The sequence below is a fragment of the Trichomonas vaginalis genome, chromosome III (genome assembly GCF_026262505.1).
Source record: "Trichomonas vaginalis G3 chromosome III, whole genome shotgun sequence".
Classification (NCBI taxonomy): domain Eukaryota; phylum Parabasalia; order Trichomonadida; family Trichomonadidae; genus Trichomonas; species Trichomonas vaginalis.
In genome coordinates this window covers 5,964,479-5,983,314 of record NC_067205.1, presented here as the reverse complement: position 1 = coordinate 5,983,314, position 18,836 = coordinate 5,964,479, and the positions used below count along the sequence as shown (strand labels likewise).

General features: G+C 30.3%; 7 protein-coding genes and 2 pseudogenes across 9 annotated transcripts, besides 1 other annotated feature; 2 read left to right on the top strand and 7 right to left on the bottom strand.

Annotated features, from left to right (window-relative positions):
* Positions 1–18,827: part of a mobile genetic element that runs on past the window's edge.
* On the top strand, positions 600–2,817 carry TVAGG3_0649750 (annotated as a pseudogene). Its single transcript has one exon. A coding segment is annotated over exon 1 (2,218 nt).
* TVAGG3_0649740 (DNA/RNA polymerases family) lies at positions 3,184–4,068 on the top strand (the record flags this gene model as incomplete). The annotated part of the gene is made up of 1 exon (XM_051241594.1): positions 3,184–4,068. The coding sequence occupies one exon, from the start codon at positions 3,184–3,186 to the stop codon at positions 4,066–4,068; it is 885 nt and encodes a 294-aa protein (XP_051088181.1).
* On the bottom strand, positions 6,352–6,762 carry TVAGG3_0649730 (organellar and viral DNA polymerase type B; the record flags this gene model as incomplete). Its single annotated transcript, XM_051241593.1, has 1 exon — positions 6,352–6,762. The coding sequence occupies one exon, from the start codon at positions 6,760–6,762 to the stop codon at positions 6,352–6,354; it is 411 nt and encodes a 136-aa protein (XP_051088180.1).
* TVAGG3_0649720 (organellar and viral DNA polymerase type B) lies at positions 7,252–8,057 on the bottom strand (the record flags this gene model as incomplete). The annotated part of the gene is made up of 1 exon (XM_051241592.1): positions 7,252–8,057. A coding segment is annotated over one exon (806 nt), but the record flags the coding sequence as incomplete, so codon positions are not given.
* On the bottom strand, positions 8,991–9,659 carry TVAGG3_0649710 (uncharacterized protein; the record flags this gene model as incomplete). The annotated part of the gene is made up of 1 exon (XM_051241591.1): positions 8,991–9,659. One exon carries the CDS (start codon positions 9,657–9,659, stop codon positions 8,991–8,993), a length of 669 nt encoding a protein of 222 aa, XP_051088178.1.
* On the bottom strand, positions 9,773–10,925 carry TVAGG3_0649700 (phage plasmid primase P4 family; the record flags this gene model as incomplete). The annotated part of the gene is made up of 1 exon (XM_051241590.1): positions 9,773–10,925. A coding segment is annotated over one exon (1,153 nt), but the record flags the coding sequence as incomplete, so codon positions are not given.
* Positions 12,912–13,483, bottom strand: TVAGG3_0649690 (phage tail repeat-like family; the record flags this gene model as incomplete). The annotated part of the gene is made up of 1 exon (XM_051241589.1): positions 12,912–13,483. A coding segment is annotated over one exon (572 nt), but the record flags the coding sequence as incomplete, so codon positions are not given.
* Positions 13,726–14,493, bottom strand: TVAGG3_0649680 (annotated as a pseudogene). Its single transcript has one exon. A coding segment is annotated over exon 1 (768 nt).
* TVAGG3_0649670 (uncharacterized protein) lies at positions 16,829–17,360 on the bottom strand (the record flags this gene model as incomplete). Its single annotated transcript, XM_051241588.1, has 1 exon — positions 16,829–17,360. A coding segment is annotated over one exon (532 nt), but the record flags the coding sequence as incomplete, so codon positions are not given.
* Positions 18,828–18,836: the final 9 nt, after the last annotated feature.

Here is an 18,836-nt window from a genome sequence, read left to right as displayed (position 1 = left end):
GATTCTGAAAAATTCCAAAAAGCACTGAAAAATGTAACATATGCAACAAATACGATTAAGAAAGAAGACCATGATATTTACACAAATTATTATTTAAATAAATGTACAGGTGTTGATAAAGTTTTTGATTTGTTAGATAAAATATCAAAAGAAACAATTGGTACATATAAAATTTTGTGTGATTGTGGTTTCATTATTGAAGATACCAATAATGTTTCATATGAAAGAACAGCACCGAAGGAAGACGAAGTTGAAAGGTCTATACCATTCGTTATTAAGAACATAAAAGATATGAAAACTTATAAACATTATATTTATTCATTTATTTCAGAAAAAATGGAAGCAACCCATAAAACATCATCTCATCATTTTATAGCTATTCATACATTCCTTTTCAAAGTTGTGAAATTAAATAAGACAGGAATTAGATTTAATGTATCAGGGTACGCATTCTTGAGTAAATTAAAATGTATTCGTCACGTCGCAGATGATAAAAATTTATGTGTTCTTAATTCATTTTATGGACTTTAGCCCTGGACTCTCTGAGTCTCGGACTTTAAAAAAATAAACTTTATTTTTTAATTTTTATTCTTACATAAATGAACAAAAATGGAACAGCTAAAATGAATGATAATCAAATAAGAGCCGAAGGTAGAAGGTTATTTAAACGCTTCTATAACATTCCTGATGGTGTTAATCCTAAAACTCGTAGAAGTTATTTAAATGAAGCAATAGATGCATATGAAGGATTTGACATTTCATCAGAAAGTGAGAGGTTAGCAAGAATGTTAAACGTTAATATTGATTTTTATTATTGTGACCCTCAACCAGAAGACGTAGACATTAACAAGGTAGACTTTCCATTAGTGGAATCAATAATGATAGATCCAGAATTTGAAACAGTAAATATTTTATTAACACAGAGTCCATGTGGAAAACTTCACGCTGACAGAATTACAGACGTTGAAGCACTCACAGGATATAAAGTTTGTCCATATTGTAAAGAAGAAGTTTATTCTATCCGTGATGATCCAGAAAGGAAAAACCAAAGAAGATTTTTAAAACATTGTGAGAAATGTAAAGAAAATAATGGAAGATTAATTCAAGACGTTCAATTGCAAAACACACAACAACCATATGCACCGCATATCACGAAACAGAAGATATATCAATGGCTATTAGCACATAATTTGCAGGAATATTATAAACCAACAAGATATTATATTACTTTTGACTTCGAAACATTAGAGACTAAAGAAGAATTACAACTTTCTGAGTGTGCAACTTTGAATGCTTACTTAAAACCATTCATGGTATCATCAACTGTCAAAATAAAGCCGCAAAGCGGCGAGGTCGTAGACCGTGATAAAACATATACGAGGAATTTTTGCTTAACATCAAGTGATTCGTTCATCTCTGATTGGATTGAATTTTTATTTTCAACCTGTTCATTAGTTGCTAAATCAAATATTGAACAATATGAAGAATTAATGAATACATTAAATGAAAAACAGAAGGAAGCATTTAAAGAGCTTTTAGATGAAGAATTTAATAAAGTGAATATCATAGGTTTTAATTCAGGAAAGTTTGATTTAAATTTAATTCTTCATGATTTAAATACTGCAAAATGGAAAATAAAATCAATGCTGGGTTCATCTTCACAATTTAAGCAAATCATTGTAAAGAAAACAAACGTTCCATATGAATTGAGATTTATTGACATCAGAAATTATATAGCGGGTGGAACATTAGACCAATTCACTCAAGATTTCGGAAACAATAAGTCACGTGTTAAATCCTTTTTCCCTTATCAATTCATCACATGGGAAAATTACGAAGAAGAATTATATAAAGAGGAACCATTCACTCAAGATTCATTTTATTCAGCATTAACTCAAGAAACTATATCAGATAGTGATTATCAAATATATCTCAATGATGCTAAAAATTTTGAGAATAGATTAGAATATTTTATTCATTATTGCAATAAAGACGTTGAAATTATGATTGACCCAATTGATAAAATTATCGAAGAAACATTTGTTATAAAATTGACATGCTTCATAATCTTTCTTTATCATCGAATGCTTCAATGATTCGTTACGCTTTAGCATATAAAGACTTTAATCATAATGAAAAAATATCCTGAGGAAGAGATAGAATCAAGTTTTGAATTAACAAAAAAGTATTGGAAATATAAAATTGATTCATATAAGAAACAAGATGAAAAGGCGAAAAGAGATACTAAAAATAATGTTTCAACGGATGATTTTCAATACTATCACGATTTAATCCTTTCATCTAAATGCAAAATGGTGGTAAAGCGTTTACATATGTAAATAAACCAACATTGGATAGAATCGATAATGAAAAACCACATACCAAAGAAAAATTGTCAGTTAATGTGTTGTTATTGCAATGTCGTTAAATCAAATAAAGATGAAGATGTTCAACGTTTAAGAATCAATTTAAGAAATTATGCATTAAAAAAATAATTTACCAATGACTTTAGATTCAGTTGAAGCTTATCACATTCTCCGTAATGGAATTACTGGTGGTTTATCAAATGTTCAACATAGAGTAAATCTTAAAGGAATCACGCACATTAATAAACTTTCATATAATCCAGAAACTAAAACTGTATCAAATGAGGACACCACCAACATTATGACTCATTTCGTTGGTGTTGATTTTAATTCATTATATCCTTCATCATTTTCATCTAATCCTCATGATTTCATTCAATATACTGACCATAAAATGTATATGCCGGGAAGATTGAATGGTGTTATCATTTGTGATACAGCAACAAAGAAAGTAAAAGCACTGGGAATAATTAAGAAGAAAAATACTTTATTCGTGGCTGAAGTAAAGGGTCACATTGATGAAAAATACATTAATGATTACATAAACTTTTTACCGATAATAAGAAACTTAGATATTATCACAGATGAAAAAACAATTGGCAGTTTTATGTATAATTACATGAAATCAAACAATCTACCAGTTGACCAGAAACAGAGAAAATTAACTCAGTTAGCATCAACACACAACCAATATCAACCATTTTCTTCTTATTATCTTTGGTATCTAATAGACAGATTTCATTTTATCATCGATGACATTCAATCAATTTTAACATTTACTAAAAACACTTGTTTTAATGAATTTGCGAACAAATTTATGAACGAAAGACAAAAGGCTGAATTAGAAGGAAATAAAGGAAAAAGTTTATTTTGCAAGATTTCACTTAATGGATCATATGGTTACGATGCAATGAATACACAAAATTACACAAAGACTAAAATAATGAATGCACAGAAGGCACGCGTTGCATGTATGGCAAATAAGTTTAAAAACATAAGAGAAATAGGTGAAGATACATATCAAATGATGCTCAAAGATAGATTTTATAGATGTGAAACATGTTTACAAGAGGCATTCTTCACTTTAGATAATGCTAAATACTGGTATTTGGTTTTCATTTATGATTTTATGTATAAATGCATGAATGTTAATCGTTTTCATTTCATTGAAGGTGATACTGATTCATCTTATTGGGCAATCGCTGGCGACCCAAATCTTCCTAACACTCAAGCATTTCAAGCAATTGTTACTGATAAACAATTTTATGATAAAAACATTTACAAATTCGCACCTTTTGATTTCTTTTGTTTTGATGAGAAATTTAAACCTAAATTAAAGAATAAAGCTGAAGAAAAAGCACATGAGAAGAAGTTATTGGGTTTAGCAATTGAGAAACAAGGTGATAACATGGTTGCTTTATGCCCCAAGTGTTATACATCATTCAACGGTTCAATTGATGGAAGTGATTTTAAAAAGATTGCACAAAAAATGAAAGGAGTTAGTTTACGACAAAATAAACAATTAACACCTAAAAATTATTTGGATATAATAAATGATAAAGTGATATTTGATGGTCAGAATATTAATTTACAACTTAAAAACGGGTCAATGACTCGCTTAACAATCGGTAAGACTGCATTAACAGGAGCACACACTAAGGCTGTATGTTGTGAAAATGGATGTTGTATGCCGTTTATTTAATGAAATGCCACAGAAGAGACAAAAGGAACCGTTGAATGATGGTTTTGATTCTTGATCAAAGAGGTGGGCACCCTTAAAACATTTATTTTATTTTTATATAAATGGATAACGTAGATTTAGAAAATTTAATTGATGATTTAGTACGTGATCAAAATTTTCTTAGTTATTATGATTTAAAAGCATATCTCCAAAAATATGATGAAAATATAACGGATGATGATATGGATTATTATTATTCATATTATGATAATGAATTTTTGAAATATCATGATGAAATAATTTCTAAAATTAAAGATAAAATTAAAAATAATGAATATACAAAGGAAAAAACTAAATCACAACTTAAACATTTGAAAGATTTCAAAAATGAAGTATTAACAGAAGAAGATATTGATGAATTATATAAATTATATAATCCTGAGCCACAAAAAACAAAGAAACAAAACGCCCGGGTCCTTCAGACCAAAAATGATGCACAAGCTTTAATTTATGATTCATTAGTTAAACCACATTCAGCCCAACTTTTAAATAAAGATCAACTTTTGGAATTCATCCTTCAACATAAACTCGAAGCGGGAAAGTATATCAAACCTTTATATACAGCATATTTAAAACAAATGAATAGAATACATCCAGAATTAATGAAGGGGGGAATGAAATCCAAAACTTCATCATCCAAAATCAAAGCAGATAAAATTAAACCACTTGCAACACCAAAACCTCCAACGACAGTACCTGCAACACCAAAACCTCCAACGACAGTACCTGCAATACCAAAACCACTTCCTCCAGTTAATCCTTCATCATTCACTTTATTATATCCATTTCAAACATTAAAGAAGCAAAAAGATTTTAAAAAGGATTTCAAGATATTAAATAAACCAATTGACCCGAAAATTCAACCGTTAAAGGAAAAATTTGGTCGCCCTTCATTTGCACCATATCCATATTCATACGAAATCGATCATTTAGAATATTCAAAAGGAAACGTTACTTATTTATTTGCCATTAACATTAACACCAGATATTTATATTGCATTCCAGTGAAAGGGAAAACAGAACAGGAAACAAGAAGAGCTATTCAATACTTACTAGATCATGAAAGAGTAGATAATATCAGGGGTGATAGTGATAAAGGATTTCAGGCAACTATGACTCATTATTTCCCACAAATTAATTTTTACTTTTCATCCTCTCCATATACGTTTCATAATAAAATAGTTGATGCGGTAATGAGAACTCTTAGAGATGCGTTAGGGGTTAACGGTCAGATATACTGGGATGGAAATCATGACTCCATCATACAACAGTTAGTATATTATTATAATAATACATGGCATAGAACTATAAACATGAAACCGGTGGAAATGAAAAATGATATTTCAAAAGAATGGGAATATATTAGAAAGCAAATGGAAAGGTTGAATGATGTTAAACGTGAACAAATTAATTCGGGGCTCATGAATTTTAAACAAGGGGATAAAGTTTTGATTCATCTCGATTATGGAAAAACTGATAAATCAATGACAAAAAGAAGACGAAGATTTGACACAATAGCTGAATTTGTTAGATATATTAACGGCAATGCATTAGTTGAGGTTGACAATAAATTAATAGAAATTCCGATTTATTTTATTACTCCATTATATTTAAATAATATTTAATTTTTTTTATTTCGTAAGAAATGAGTGACAACGAAGCAGTCAAGAGTCCAGACGATGAATATAAAAAGAAACTAAACAGAATTAAATCAAAAATATGCTATTACAAAAAGAAGCCACAATGGTGAGGTTGAAAACGATAAAGAAATAATCGAAAAATTAGAAACTTACCGTTCAATCCTTAAACTAAGTGAAGCAAAAATAAAAGAATTTAATAGAATAAATAAATTGATTGGAAGAGATGAATTTAATAAAGATGAATTTTTAAACTCAATCCAAATTTAATTTTTATTCCTCATCTTCTCTCGGTTTTCCGAGGGAAACAATCATATGAGGAAATTCTTCTAAAAGTTCTTTTGTCTGTTGGTTTTCAAACCAATGATATGCTTGCTTTGTAGAACGAAGAGCATTCATTATACTTTGCATTTGGTACATGTCATCTTTGACTGAACGAATGAGGTGAAGTTGTTTGTTATACTGTATGTACTCGTATTCTTCATTAATGGCTTCATGAACGATAGTAGTTGTTGTGTTCTCTAATGTTGACATTACTGTCTTTACATACAAAATAAATAAAACTAACTTTATTTTCTGACTTTCACAAAAGACAAAAATAAACGCTTTACATGTATTTTTCAGCAACTTCGTCAAATAATTTTATAGCTTTATCTATCTCATCTACTTCAAACGTTTCTTTACCTTTCGTGGGAGCACCATACCTTTTCTCAAAAACTTCAAGCAGTTCTGTTTCAGCAGCTCTCATATCATTAACGAACACAACCTTGACTCTATTGACTGTACTGTCATATCTTTGAGTTATATTATATGTTCTTCCTATCTTATATCTTTTTGTGTTGAAGTCCTTCGGTTTCTGAACGATGTAAAGTAAGCCTTCACTGCAACGTTCCGTATCGAATGAACCATAAGTTATGAAGTTATATCCAACAACTGGGTCTAACCATAACAAAACTATTGGTATAAGACTTTTGTCTATAAGATATGCTCTTGTTCCATGAAATGCTACTGATATCATAAGCTCAGGATTTCTTGTCAAAATTTTCTGAGTTGAAGCATTTCTAACCCAGTCGTTTGTTTTCTTTTCAGATGGAGATATAATGTCTGACAAAGAATATTTGTTGTATTTCTTTGAGTATCTTACGTTTAAATCACCTATTCTAACCACTTTGGTGTCATCGTCTATCTTTCTAACTGTTTCAAACTCAATGTTTGTCATTACTGTCTTTACATACAAAATAAAAAAAGATATAAAAATAAAATTAGCGTTATATTTCTAACTAATGAAATTCATTATTTTTGTTGCTGAATTCAATAAAAATATATTTTAGGTGAAGAGGTGAGATCTCACCTTTTTTTTCACCTCTTTTTTCACAAGCGTTTTACATGAATTGTACGATGTATATTTGAAATCCTAAACAATTTCGTAGCTTCAATTTCTTCTTTTAGTACATCGAATGTTTTAATCATGCCGAAAGTCTCTTTATATTTCTTCTTGACGTCAGACAGAAGGAAATCTTCTGCTGTTGGATAGTTTTTATTAAGAAATGCTAACATGTCCATTTTATCTTCTGCTGGCTTTTCTGCTTCTTTCTTTAAGTCTGCATAGTCGTTTCGCATTCTTTCTATCTCTTTGACTGAATAGTTATATTTCCTCATTGCTGCTTTACATTTTGAACATTCCGGATTCATTTTTGCGTTATACATTGAAATAAAACCAGCTAGAACAACTAAGGCGTCAATGGTTTTCTTTAACTCAAAAGCTGCTGGTTTTAACTGTTCATGCCATACCTTACCTCTTCTATCTTTATCTCTTATTTCCCAAACACATTTTGCAACTAATGAAACAAAGTTATCGTATGTCTTAAACTCCACCGATTTATATATGTCAGAAATATTTTTATAAACCATGTCGCAATCTTTGTCCATAACTTTATGGTTGCAATGATATCCTAGAAACTCATAATTTACTTTACGTATGAACTTCTTTATTTCTACTGAGTCAGTTGGTTTCACTTCTATTTCGTCGAATTCAGGAATAGTTAGTTTTTGCTGTTGGATTTCAGGCAATTTGGGTAAATGGTCAATAATGTCCTGCATTTCATAAAGATACTGTTCATTTGTTTCATCTTTCGCACTACAGTCTAAATTACTTGTTAAAAGTTCTTGCTTTATCTTCTGGATTTCTGTTTCAAAAGTATATGAAGAAGGAATAAAGCTTTTCATCTCTGCCAACATTGACGTAGGATTCATGACTAGCGAGTTTGGTGCTGTAGTTGTTTGAATTGTTGTTGTGCCGATTGTTGAAATCATATCTTTTATACAAAATAAAAAAAATAAAATTAGCGTTATTTTTCTATCTTAAGGAAATTCATGAAAATTCACGAGAAAGCTAAAGCAATCTGAGCCGCTAAGCGGTGAGGGTGAAAAATTAGGTGAGATCTCACCTCTTCACCTAAAATATATTTTTGGTGTAAATTTATGACAAAAATAAATGGTTCCATTAGTTAGAAAAATAACGCTAATTTTATTTTTGAAGAACTGAAGGTGTCACTATGTCACTATGTGTCACTCGGTAATTTAACTTCTCTGAAAAATAGTGACAACATGACATTTTGACAACATGACATTTTGACAACATAGTGGGATTAATGAGGAAGGCATTTATTCATTATTTTTGAAGAACTGAAGGTGTCACTATGTCACTATGTGTCACTCGGTAATTTAACTTCTCTGAAAAATAGTGACAACATGACATTTTGACAACAACACGAGAGGAAGGCATTTATTCATTATTTTTGAAGAACTGAAGGTGTCACTATGTCACTATGTGTCACTCGGTAATTTAACTTCTCTGAAAAATAGTGACAACATGACATTTTGACAACATGACATTTTGACAACATAGTGGGATTAATGAGGAAGGCATTTATTCATTATTTTTGAAGAACTGAAGGTGTCACTATGTCACTATGTGTCACTCGGTAATTTAACTTCTCTGAAAAATAGTGACAACATGACATTTTGACAACATGACATTTTGACAACATGACATTTTGACAACATAGTGGGATTAATGAGGAAGGCATTTATTCATTATTTTTGAAGAACTGAAGGTGTCACTATGTCACTATGTGTCACTCGGTAATTTAACTTCTCTGAAAAATAGTGACAACATGACATTTTGACAACATGACATTTTGACAACAGGTACAAGAGAATGCAAAAATAAATTCCAATCATACTTTATAAAGCTTCATTTACAGGTATTTCATCGTCAGTAAATGAATCCTCATTATCGTTTGGTTCAACCTGTTTATATAATTCTTTCATTTCTTCTTTCAAAACATAATACCATGTCTGTTTACCATCTATTCTTCTCTGTTTCTTATCACATTTATCTTTAATGCTCATTTGGAAATTCTTGTCTTTCATGTCTGATGGTTTGCAGAATAAAGCATTTTTACACGTCATACCTGCACACAATTCATCATAATGTGTATTTATCCATACATCTAAAGGATTTGATGATAATTCAATTAAATCTTGTTTGGCTTCAGTCATCGGAATGATTCGTACATTAAATGATGAAAGGTCGTAATTGATAAAATACGTCAGTAAATTATCATAAAATTCCTTTGTGCATGAATTCATCAAATTCTTGAAGTAATCAAATTGACCCTTAAATTTACCATTAACTCTTAAAACTACATATCTTCTGTCTCCAACTTCAATTTTGACAGGGTAGACGTTATTAGTTACGAAAATGAAGTTTGCAACGTTCTGAGCAGTTCTTCTGGGTTGATTCTTTTCATTAATTCTAATCTCATTATCCGTTATAATTGATTTCAAAGCGTTGAAGTTTGCGAGTCTATCTTCACCTACATTCTTGAGTTCATTAAGTACAAGAAACATTTTATTCTCAACTACTGAATTGAAATTACCCGTTAACTCACTTATTTCAGTAATGTTTTTGCATGAATAACCGGCAAGAAGTTCAGAAATAATGTCAGTGAATCTGTTTTTACCTGTTCCCTGAAGTCCTTTCAAAATAATTGCTGTTTCATTCTTGATTCCAGGATGTTGAATCATTGATGCAATCCAGCCGAGAAGGTATTTATACACTTCATCGTTATTATCACAAATGACTTCTTTAATGAAATTCATAAACATCTCAATTTTTGAGTAATCAGGCTTTTCGAGAATGTTGTATTTATAACCTTGAAACGTTGAGAAAACATCGGGGGAATCAGATTTAAAGCAAACACCCTCAACTGTTAATGAAGACAGTTGATTTAATAGTACGTCCCATGCTGTTATTGTTTTACCTTCTTCTTTAAATAATTTAATCATTTTAAGTGACTCTTTCATGTTTGATTGAAGAACGAATGATATTTGATTCATTTTATCATGAATATTATAGTCCTTTTGAATGAAATATTTATTTCCACAATCTACAAAACGGATTACACGTGATAAATCCTCAATTACTTCAGAACTGTTTTTATACTGATGATTTTCAGCCTTGCGTCTAATATCTGTTATCAAAAACGAGTCATCAAGTTTTATATCAAATGTTATTTTTGGCTTACGTAATAAAGGCAAAACGTATTCATCATAATATTCCTTTTGATAAAGTTTTAGAATCTTCACTAAAACAAATGGAGAAGTCATTAAATGTGCATATCTACTACGTGCTTTTTCAAAATTACTTTTTGCATTTTCTGTTAAACTGCAAAAGTTATAAACGTTATCGTATGCTTCATTAATTAAATGATTAGGTAACGAATTAATAGCTTGAAACAGTGTGAATAATGTAACTTCTTTTTCTAAATTCATGTTTCCACCGTCATTATGTACTTCAAAATCACAGATGCCATCAACTATGCTCTGAGCTAGTTTATCGTCAATGTTTACATCTTTGTTTTCATTCATGATAGTCTTTATTTCTTCATTCTTCTGTTCAACTCTTACCTTAATATTCAAATCATTTAATATATCGTTTACTGTTCTGGTTAATGTTGAATCATAACTTCCACGAATGAATGAGTATGTATTGATTGGTTCTGTTGCATTCTTGCGAACTCTTGATTCAGCCATAACCACTAAAGAACGCTTTGAATCATCCATAGAAGTCATGATATCGATATCATAATCATTGCAGGAATAACATTTAATCATTCTGTTCGAAACTGCATAGAAGAAATTAGTGTTGCAATAAATGTGAAGACCTCCTGAAGCGGTTTTAACGATAACATCTTTATCCGAAAGTTTTGATAGAATGTCTTTTCTAACTGTTTCTTTAAGTTCATCATTGTACGATTTATTGATATCAACATCTATAATCGTTAAATTTGATATTTTATTTACTAATAAAGCCATACCAGTTTTCCTTCCTCTTCCTCCATCGTATTTGAGGTAGTTATGTAAATCAATCTTGTTTTCACCAATTCTTTCGTTGAGGGTTTTAGTTTCTGCCATAACTAATTCCTCAGCTAATTCCTCAGCTAATTCCTCAACTAATTCCTCAACTAATGAATCAACTTTTTCATCAGAAACGATATAGTTGCTGTTGTTGTTTGTTGCTGTCATTTATATAGGAATAAAAAAATAAAAATAATTTTAAAACTAACTTTATTTTTGCATTAATCCCACTATGTTGTCAAAATGTCATGTTGTCAAAATGTCATGTTGTCACTATTTTTCAGAGAAGTTAAATTACCGAGTGACACATAGTGACATAGTGACACCTTCAGTTCTTCAAAAATAATGAATAAATGCCTTCCTCTCGTGTTGTTGACATAATGTCATGTCGTCAACATTGTGACATAGTGACACCTTCAGTTCTTCAAAAATAATGAATAAATGCCTTCCTCTCGTGTTGTTGTCAAAATGTCATGTTGTCACTATTTTTCAGAGAAGTTAAATTACCGAGTGACACATAGTGACATAGTGACACCTTCAGTTCTTCAAAAATAATGAATAAATGCCTTCCTCTCGTGTTGTTGTCAAAATGTCATGTTGTCACTATTTTTCAGAGAAGTTAAATTACCGAGTGACACATAGTGACATAGTGACACCTTCAGTTCTTCAAAAATAATGAATAAATGCCTTCCTCTCGTGTTGTTGACATAATGTCATGTCGTCAACATTGTGACATAGTGACACCTTCAGTTCTTCAAAAATAATGAATAAATGCCTTCCTCTCGTGTTGTTGTCAAAATGTCATGTTGTCACTATTTTTCAGAGAAGTTAAATTACCGAGTGACACATAGTGACATAGTGACACCTTCAGTTCTTCAAAAATAATGAATAAATGCCTTCCTCTCGTGTTGTTGACATAATGTCATGTCGTCAACATTGTGACATAGTGACACCTTCAGTTCTTCAAAAATAATGAATAAATGCCTTCCTCCTATGTTGTTGTCAGTTATTTTATCATCGTTTTATTAAGTTCATCTTTAGTTAATAATTTGAATGGATTCGCTAATGTTCCACCTTGAGTCACATCACCTGCCCTGACTAATTGTGAAGAACCTGGGATAATTACTCCACGAAATGATTTCATTGGTATCATTAATTTAGAAATAGTTGGCTTAATTAATTTTGTCATTTATGATAAAAATAAAATTACATAATTTAAATTTTTTTCTTTCTCATTTTTTTTCCTGTTTTGGTTTCAGTAACTTTTCAAGTTGTTGTCTTGTCAGTAACTTTAATTTTAACTTTGGATCAAATATTGGGTTTCCATCTTTATCTCTTCCGATAACACCATATGGTAGAATCTTCATTTATACTAAAATAAAAATTTAAATTATGATGTTCGCTCTTTTGGAGCTCCTAAAGTTTGTTTCACAAACATTGAGCGTTCATTGAACTCTATACCATGCGTAAACTGTCATGTAAGGTGGCATGTAGTCTTTACTTTGTCCCGTTGTTTGTGTATATCCTGAAACGAAATGTGTATGGTTTCCTTCTCCCTGAGTGTCACTCCAGTAACAATTTATAGCAAACTTAACGTCATCTTTAACATCATATCCTTTACCTTTTGTCATTCCTGACCAATCCCAATATCTATGCTTATGCCAACCCGCTTGAGATGTACTTAAATCTATGTAGTGACTGTGTGCAGGTAAATTTTCACCTGTAATCGTTTTACTTCCACCCATTTCCTTTGAAGAGTTTGCACAATACAAAAACCTGTCGACTATTTGTTCCCATGCACCAACACCAAACATTACTTGAGGACCTCTTGCATCCATAGACGTATAAATAGAACCTACTGGGTTCATTAAATCAAACATATGAGATAATATAGGATTGTCTCTTTTGAACTTAAAATATAGTGCAACTATTTCAGGTTTCTTCTGGTTTGTGTCGGAATATTTTTTATAATATAATCTTATGTTTTCAGGGTAGGTAAAATCTTGACTATAATATTTATTTTTGTCATCTATATAATAATATACTATTCTCGTTTTTTCTATTGCATTATATCTTTTATATCTATAATAATCTAAATATAATGTTAACTTTTGTTCATCTACATGTGGTGTTCTGACGTCATCTCCATAGTCATAATAATATGGTGCTGGAGCTAGGTTAGACAATGTCATATCTGTCATTTCATAAACTCTTAAATATTTCTTTTGTTCGTCTCCATATAAGTTCAAGTAACAGTTGTTGTCTAATGGAACTTTAACTTGTGTACCATCATTCTTTATATAGCTTACATACATTTCATTGTTATTTTTCGGAATGAGTTTACACCGCATACCATTTCTTAAGGACTGTACAAACTGCCATCTAAAATATTTATTTTCTTCATTGACAGAAAAGTCACCAACAATAGTTTCAATATTTTTAGTTGTTCCTATCAAACTTTGGTATATTCCATTAACATATTCATTATCTGCCTTCTTCTCTAACTCACTGTTGACATATTCCTTATCTGCTTTAAGGTCTAAACATCCTGAAACCCACCCTGTATCAGCTTTAGTTTTTAAAATCTTTGATGCCCATTCATGATACCATTCAACCCTTTCTTTAATTTCATTATCTTTTTCATTAACATATTCCTTATCTGCTTTCTTCTCTAACGCACTAGCCACACAATCCTTATCCGCTTTAAGGTCTAAACATCCTGAAACCCACCCTGTATCAGCTTTAGTTTTTAAAATCTTTGATGCCCATTCATGATACCATTCAACCCTTTCTTTAATTTCATTATCTTTTTCATTAACATATTCCTTATCTGCTTTCTTCTCTAACGCACTAGCCACACAATCCTTATCCGCTTTAAGGTCTAACTCACTGTTGACATATTCCTTATCTGCTTTCTTCATTAACTCACTAGCCACATATTCCTTATCTGCTTTCTTCATTATGTCATTTAGGAAACCTTTTATGAATTCCTCATTTAAATTAAATCTTCCAATCTTCAAAACTTTAGGAAATGCATTTAATGCGTAATATCTTTGTTCTCTGGTGGAATTGATGTTATATCATCCGTTATTCCTTTAATTTTTGAATTCATAAATAAAATTTCTTTTATATTTGATATCACTGCACCACCTTTGCAAACGAATTCGAAACGCTCATTTTTCAATACTATCTCCAAATCTCCATATTTCAACCTTTGCGTTTGTTCTGCCGTCTTTGAATTATATGCATATATGGCGTATGTAATGGTCTGAAGGACCTGGGTGCTTTGTGCCTTAAGTTGCTGTGGTTGCTGTTGTTTAATCATTTATTATGATTTAAAAATATTTAATCCGTTATCTCATCAGCTATTTTTTCTATTTGAAATTGCCATAATATTTCATTCATGAATTCTAAATCACAATCAAATAGGTCAGTTATTCTAAATTTAATATTTGATAAATCTTTTGAATGAAGAATAAATGAATTCCCGGATAATTGAAACGGATATGATAAAGAAAATGTGTTTAAGTTGATGGATAAAATGTTTTGTATTGATGGGTAAGAGTTAGGGTCTAATGTTTGATGTGAAAATCTCATTGGGGTATTAACTTTATCACATTTGATTAAAATGAAATTGGAACCAGTGTCAGAATACAAAACATCCCCAACATCTTTTTCAAAATTTAATATCCCCAACAATGAACGAAGATGAGGAGTACAAAATTTAATTTTCAGCGGAAATTTAATAAGGTTATTTATTTCATCAAGTTCAAAAAGTTTATCAGGTTTTGATTTAAAATTTCCTTCATACCATACGATAAATGATTCATTTAAATAACTTAAAATGTTAATATCCCATTTCGTTATCACATTATTTATATACATATCATACGTTTTTTCAAGGTCATCTTTAATAAATGATATATAATCTGAAGGGTCTAAAAGAATGGGATTAAATTTACCACTCACAGAAACGAGAGTAACATTATAAATTCCACTAACTGTTAAATTTAATTCACAGTTATTATTTGAAATAATATTGATAATTGACATTTTTATTACGATTAAAAATATGGTAAAGCGTTATTTTCCAGTGATAAATAAAACTAGAATAAGATTACCTCAAGAATTCATAAATTCAACGAATAAGAAATTCATTCATGTTATAAATTTTAGTGTTTTCAGAAAATACGAGTCAATGTCATATTCATCAACAGGTTATATTTCACTTCATTCAAATTTAGTTCAATCAAACCCATATAATGACCATTTCATAAGATTTTCAGATGGTATTAAAAATGCAATTGATAGATTAAAATATGAACAGATTGACAATATCGAATTTTTGGAATTTTGGTTTAAATATCCTGATGGAAAAAAGATTGAAGTTAAAGATAAAGCTGATACTATAACAAAAACAATTACAATGACTGATCCGGATAGTGGGAAACAAAAAGAAATAAAACAAACGATAGAAACTGGTGAAAGGTCAATTATTATTGATTATGATTCAAAGGATTATTATTCGATAATGTTAATGCTTGAATATTAAATGGCCTTAACAAAGAATTTTTCAAGTGATATTTTATATTCATCAACTATTTTATTGTATATGTTATTATAAGTTAAATGTAGTTCAGTTGTTGTTCCATTCTTTGATATCTTAATTGTGCTAATATCCTTTATAGGATTTATTTTTGCAACTGTTCCGCAGCATGAAACCTCATCATCTATGAAAAATTGAATCTTAACGTCTGAATCTTGAACATCACAAAGAATGGCGATAATATGAATTAATGATTCATAAGGTAAAATAATTAAACCGGATTGGTCAATTAAATTTATTATTGAATCATAATTATTAATTATTATATCACGGTAAATTTTCATTAATTCAGAATTAATGTCTATTTTATATGGGTTCTCGATGTTTGATGAAAGAGGGGTATGTTGGATAAGTGGGAATTTCAACAGGTTCTTTACCGGGTTCAGATAAAATGATTGGGTCTTCATCTTCTTTATTTTGCTCCTCCTCTTTCTTTGGTAAGTCACGAGTTAATAAATTTGGTTGAGTTGCTGACCTTGTTAATTCAGGGCTAACATTAACTTTAACATTTTGAATAATTCGTGATTTATCATCATTTACGTTATAACCAACCGTAATCTCTGCTTTTGCGTTGTTCTTTTGACTTGTGAAACGTCTTCTCATTTATAATTGAATAAAAAAAAGAAAAATATATTTAAAGTTTTATTTAGTTGTTACGGTAATATCCCAAGGTTCATCCTTGTTTGCTTATACTTTCTTTGTAACTGCACCAATTATGTTATTGATAATGATTTGAGTTTCTCCCAGTCTTATTTTATCATTTACAATATCTTTAATCATTTCATTACATGCATTCTTAAAACCATCGATTTTTCTAATTTACGTCTATCACTTTCTTTAATTAAATCAAAGTTATAACCTTGTTGAGAATAAAGTGGTTTCTTTATCAATTCCTTGAACGCTTCTGAAAGTGAAGATGAAGAAATTCTTGCCACTTGAATTGGTTTAAATTCTGCTTTCATTGCTTCTTTCTGTTCATTGAACACTGGATCGAATAAAGCAACTTTAAAGAATTTCTTAGCTGGAATTTCGGGTCTAATATTTGCATATTGACCATCAAACTGGTTAGAATATCGTGGTAATCCATCCGGTCCCTCTTCAATAGCATTTAATTCTTCATTGAAATAAGAATATGGATTATGACGGTATGAATTAATTGGACCATTTTCACCTTCTCCAATGTATTGTTTAACAGCTTTTCCATTTTCATCAAATTGCATAGGATAACGTTCATTATATGCTTTACGTTTAGGATAATCACTTATAGCTAATTTATAACCATTTATGACTTTAATATTTCCTTGACCATCAGTAACGAAAACTTCATTTATACCATCAGGTTTTCCATTTGGTCCTGTAATGTCTGCTTCATGTGCTTCCCAATTTGGTCCATGACGTTTGGCATATGCTTGAGCTTCTGGTAATGTTAAAACATTTCTCATTTGTTTAACATCCTTTTGAAGACCGGCAACAATATGAACTAATTCTTTCATTCCATCAGGAACTTTCATAGTTCTATTATATGCACCCTTTTTGTTTGTTCCTTGTTTTAATGGAACCTGTAGAAGATTTGCTATTTCTGTCATGTTTAATTATAAATAAAAAATAAAAATTAATTATAAAAAGTTAATCAAATTTAACACCTCCTTTATTTAAATCAACTATTATTTTTCCATGTTCTCCTAATTGTTGATATTGTGTGTAAAGTTCATTAATGCTCATTGGTAAATTCACTTGATAAAGCATAACGTTCAACTGTTGACGACTAAAACCACTGAAAATGAAAAGGGTGGACAGGTTTGATTTAATGTTTGTGCTTAATGCTTTAAAGTATTGAACAGCCATAAAGAATGAACATTGAATATGTCGACATTGAGTTAATAATTGATTAAAATATGATTTCTCATTAGTTATTAGTTTTGATTTCACGGCATCATCTAGAAAAATTAGTGAATGCAAAAATTCTTTATCAAAATTTGAAATAGAAAGTGTTTCAAATAATTCATCCCGTTGTTTATCAATAATTTTATCCTCTAATCCTTGCTTCTTGATTGTATTATATAATTCTTTATACATTAAAAAGTTTTTTAAATAATCTTCTGCTTCTTCTTGTGATAAATAAATAATTGGAATTTTGATTAAATGCTTTAAAGATTCAAATGTATCATCTGAAGGTGAACCTGAACGGTTGATATAAATTAACACATGTGAATGGGGGAAGTGTTAGCAATAATGATAATTTGTTTTAATATCGTTAATGTTTTACCTTTATTTTGTTTACCAATTGCTGCAGTGATTGAATTTAAGTAACATTCAGAATATGGAATTTTCATTAATTTTTCCTTAGATAGAGCATTTCTATTATCACTCAATGCTTCATTAATCATATCATCTACGTATGTATTATATACTCCTGCTAATTCTTCATAAGGGGTGGATGAATTTAAATCCATTTAATCAAAAATAAATTTATAATTTTAAACATTTCTATTCATCAATATTTCATCATATGAACTTCTATACTGTGGTGGTGTACCTGTTGGATGATATTTCAAACCTTCATCCGGTGTCCATGTCCAATATGTAGTCCTAGTAAACCAAACCTGAGGAGGATTTGTCACCTTTGAACAGTAAGTGTCATTTTCACCCTGAATGATTGGATAAGCTTTCACTTGTACTGTAACTTGTGAGTTGAAAGTTTCTAATCCATCAAAGAATATACCCGCTCCATCACGTTGAACTGGAATAGTGCATAAGAATGAAGTTTGGTCTTTCCATGTTCTAGCTAATGGCGTGCCATCATCTGCATTCAGTGGTCTAGTTAATGAGTCCTCGTATTCTTCTGTGCATTCATTCACTCCATCTAAATCAGAAGCTTGAAGCATACGTGTAAAGAATATGTCACCCACTGTGGTCATCGCTTGATCGGGGAAGTTTCTGGAATCTATAGTGACCTGAAGACCTCGAAGCATTGGATTTTCTAAAACTGTTCTTTGCATTGCATTCTTCGGAAATGTTAACACAACATCTGTAACATTATGAAGAGCGTATGAGAAATCTGA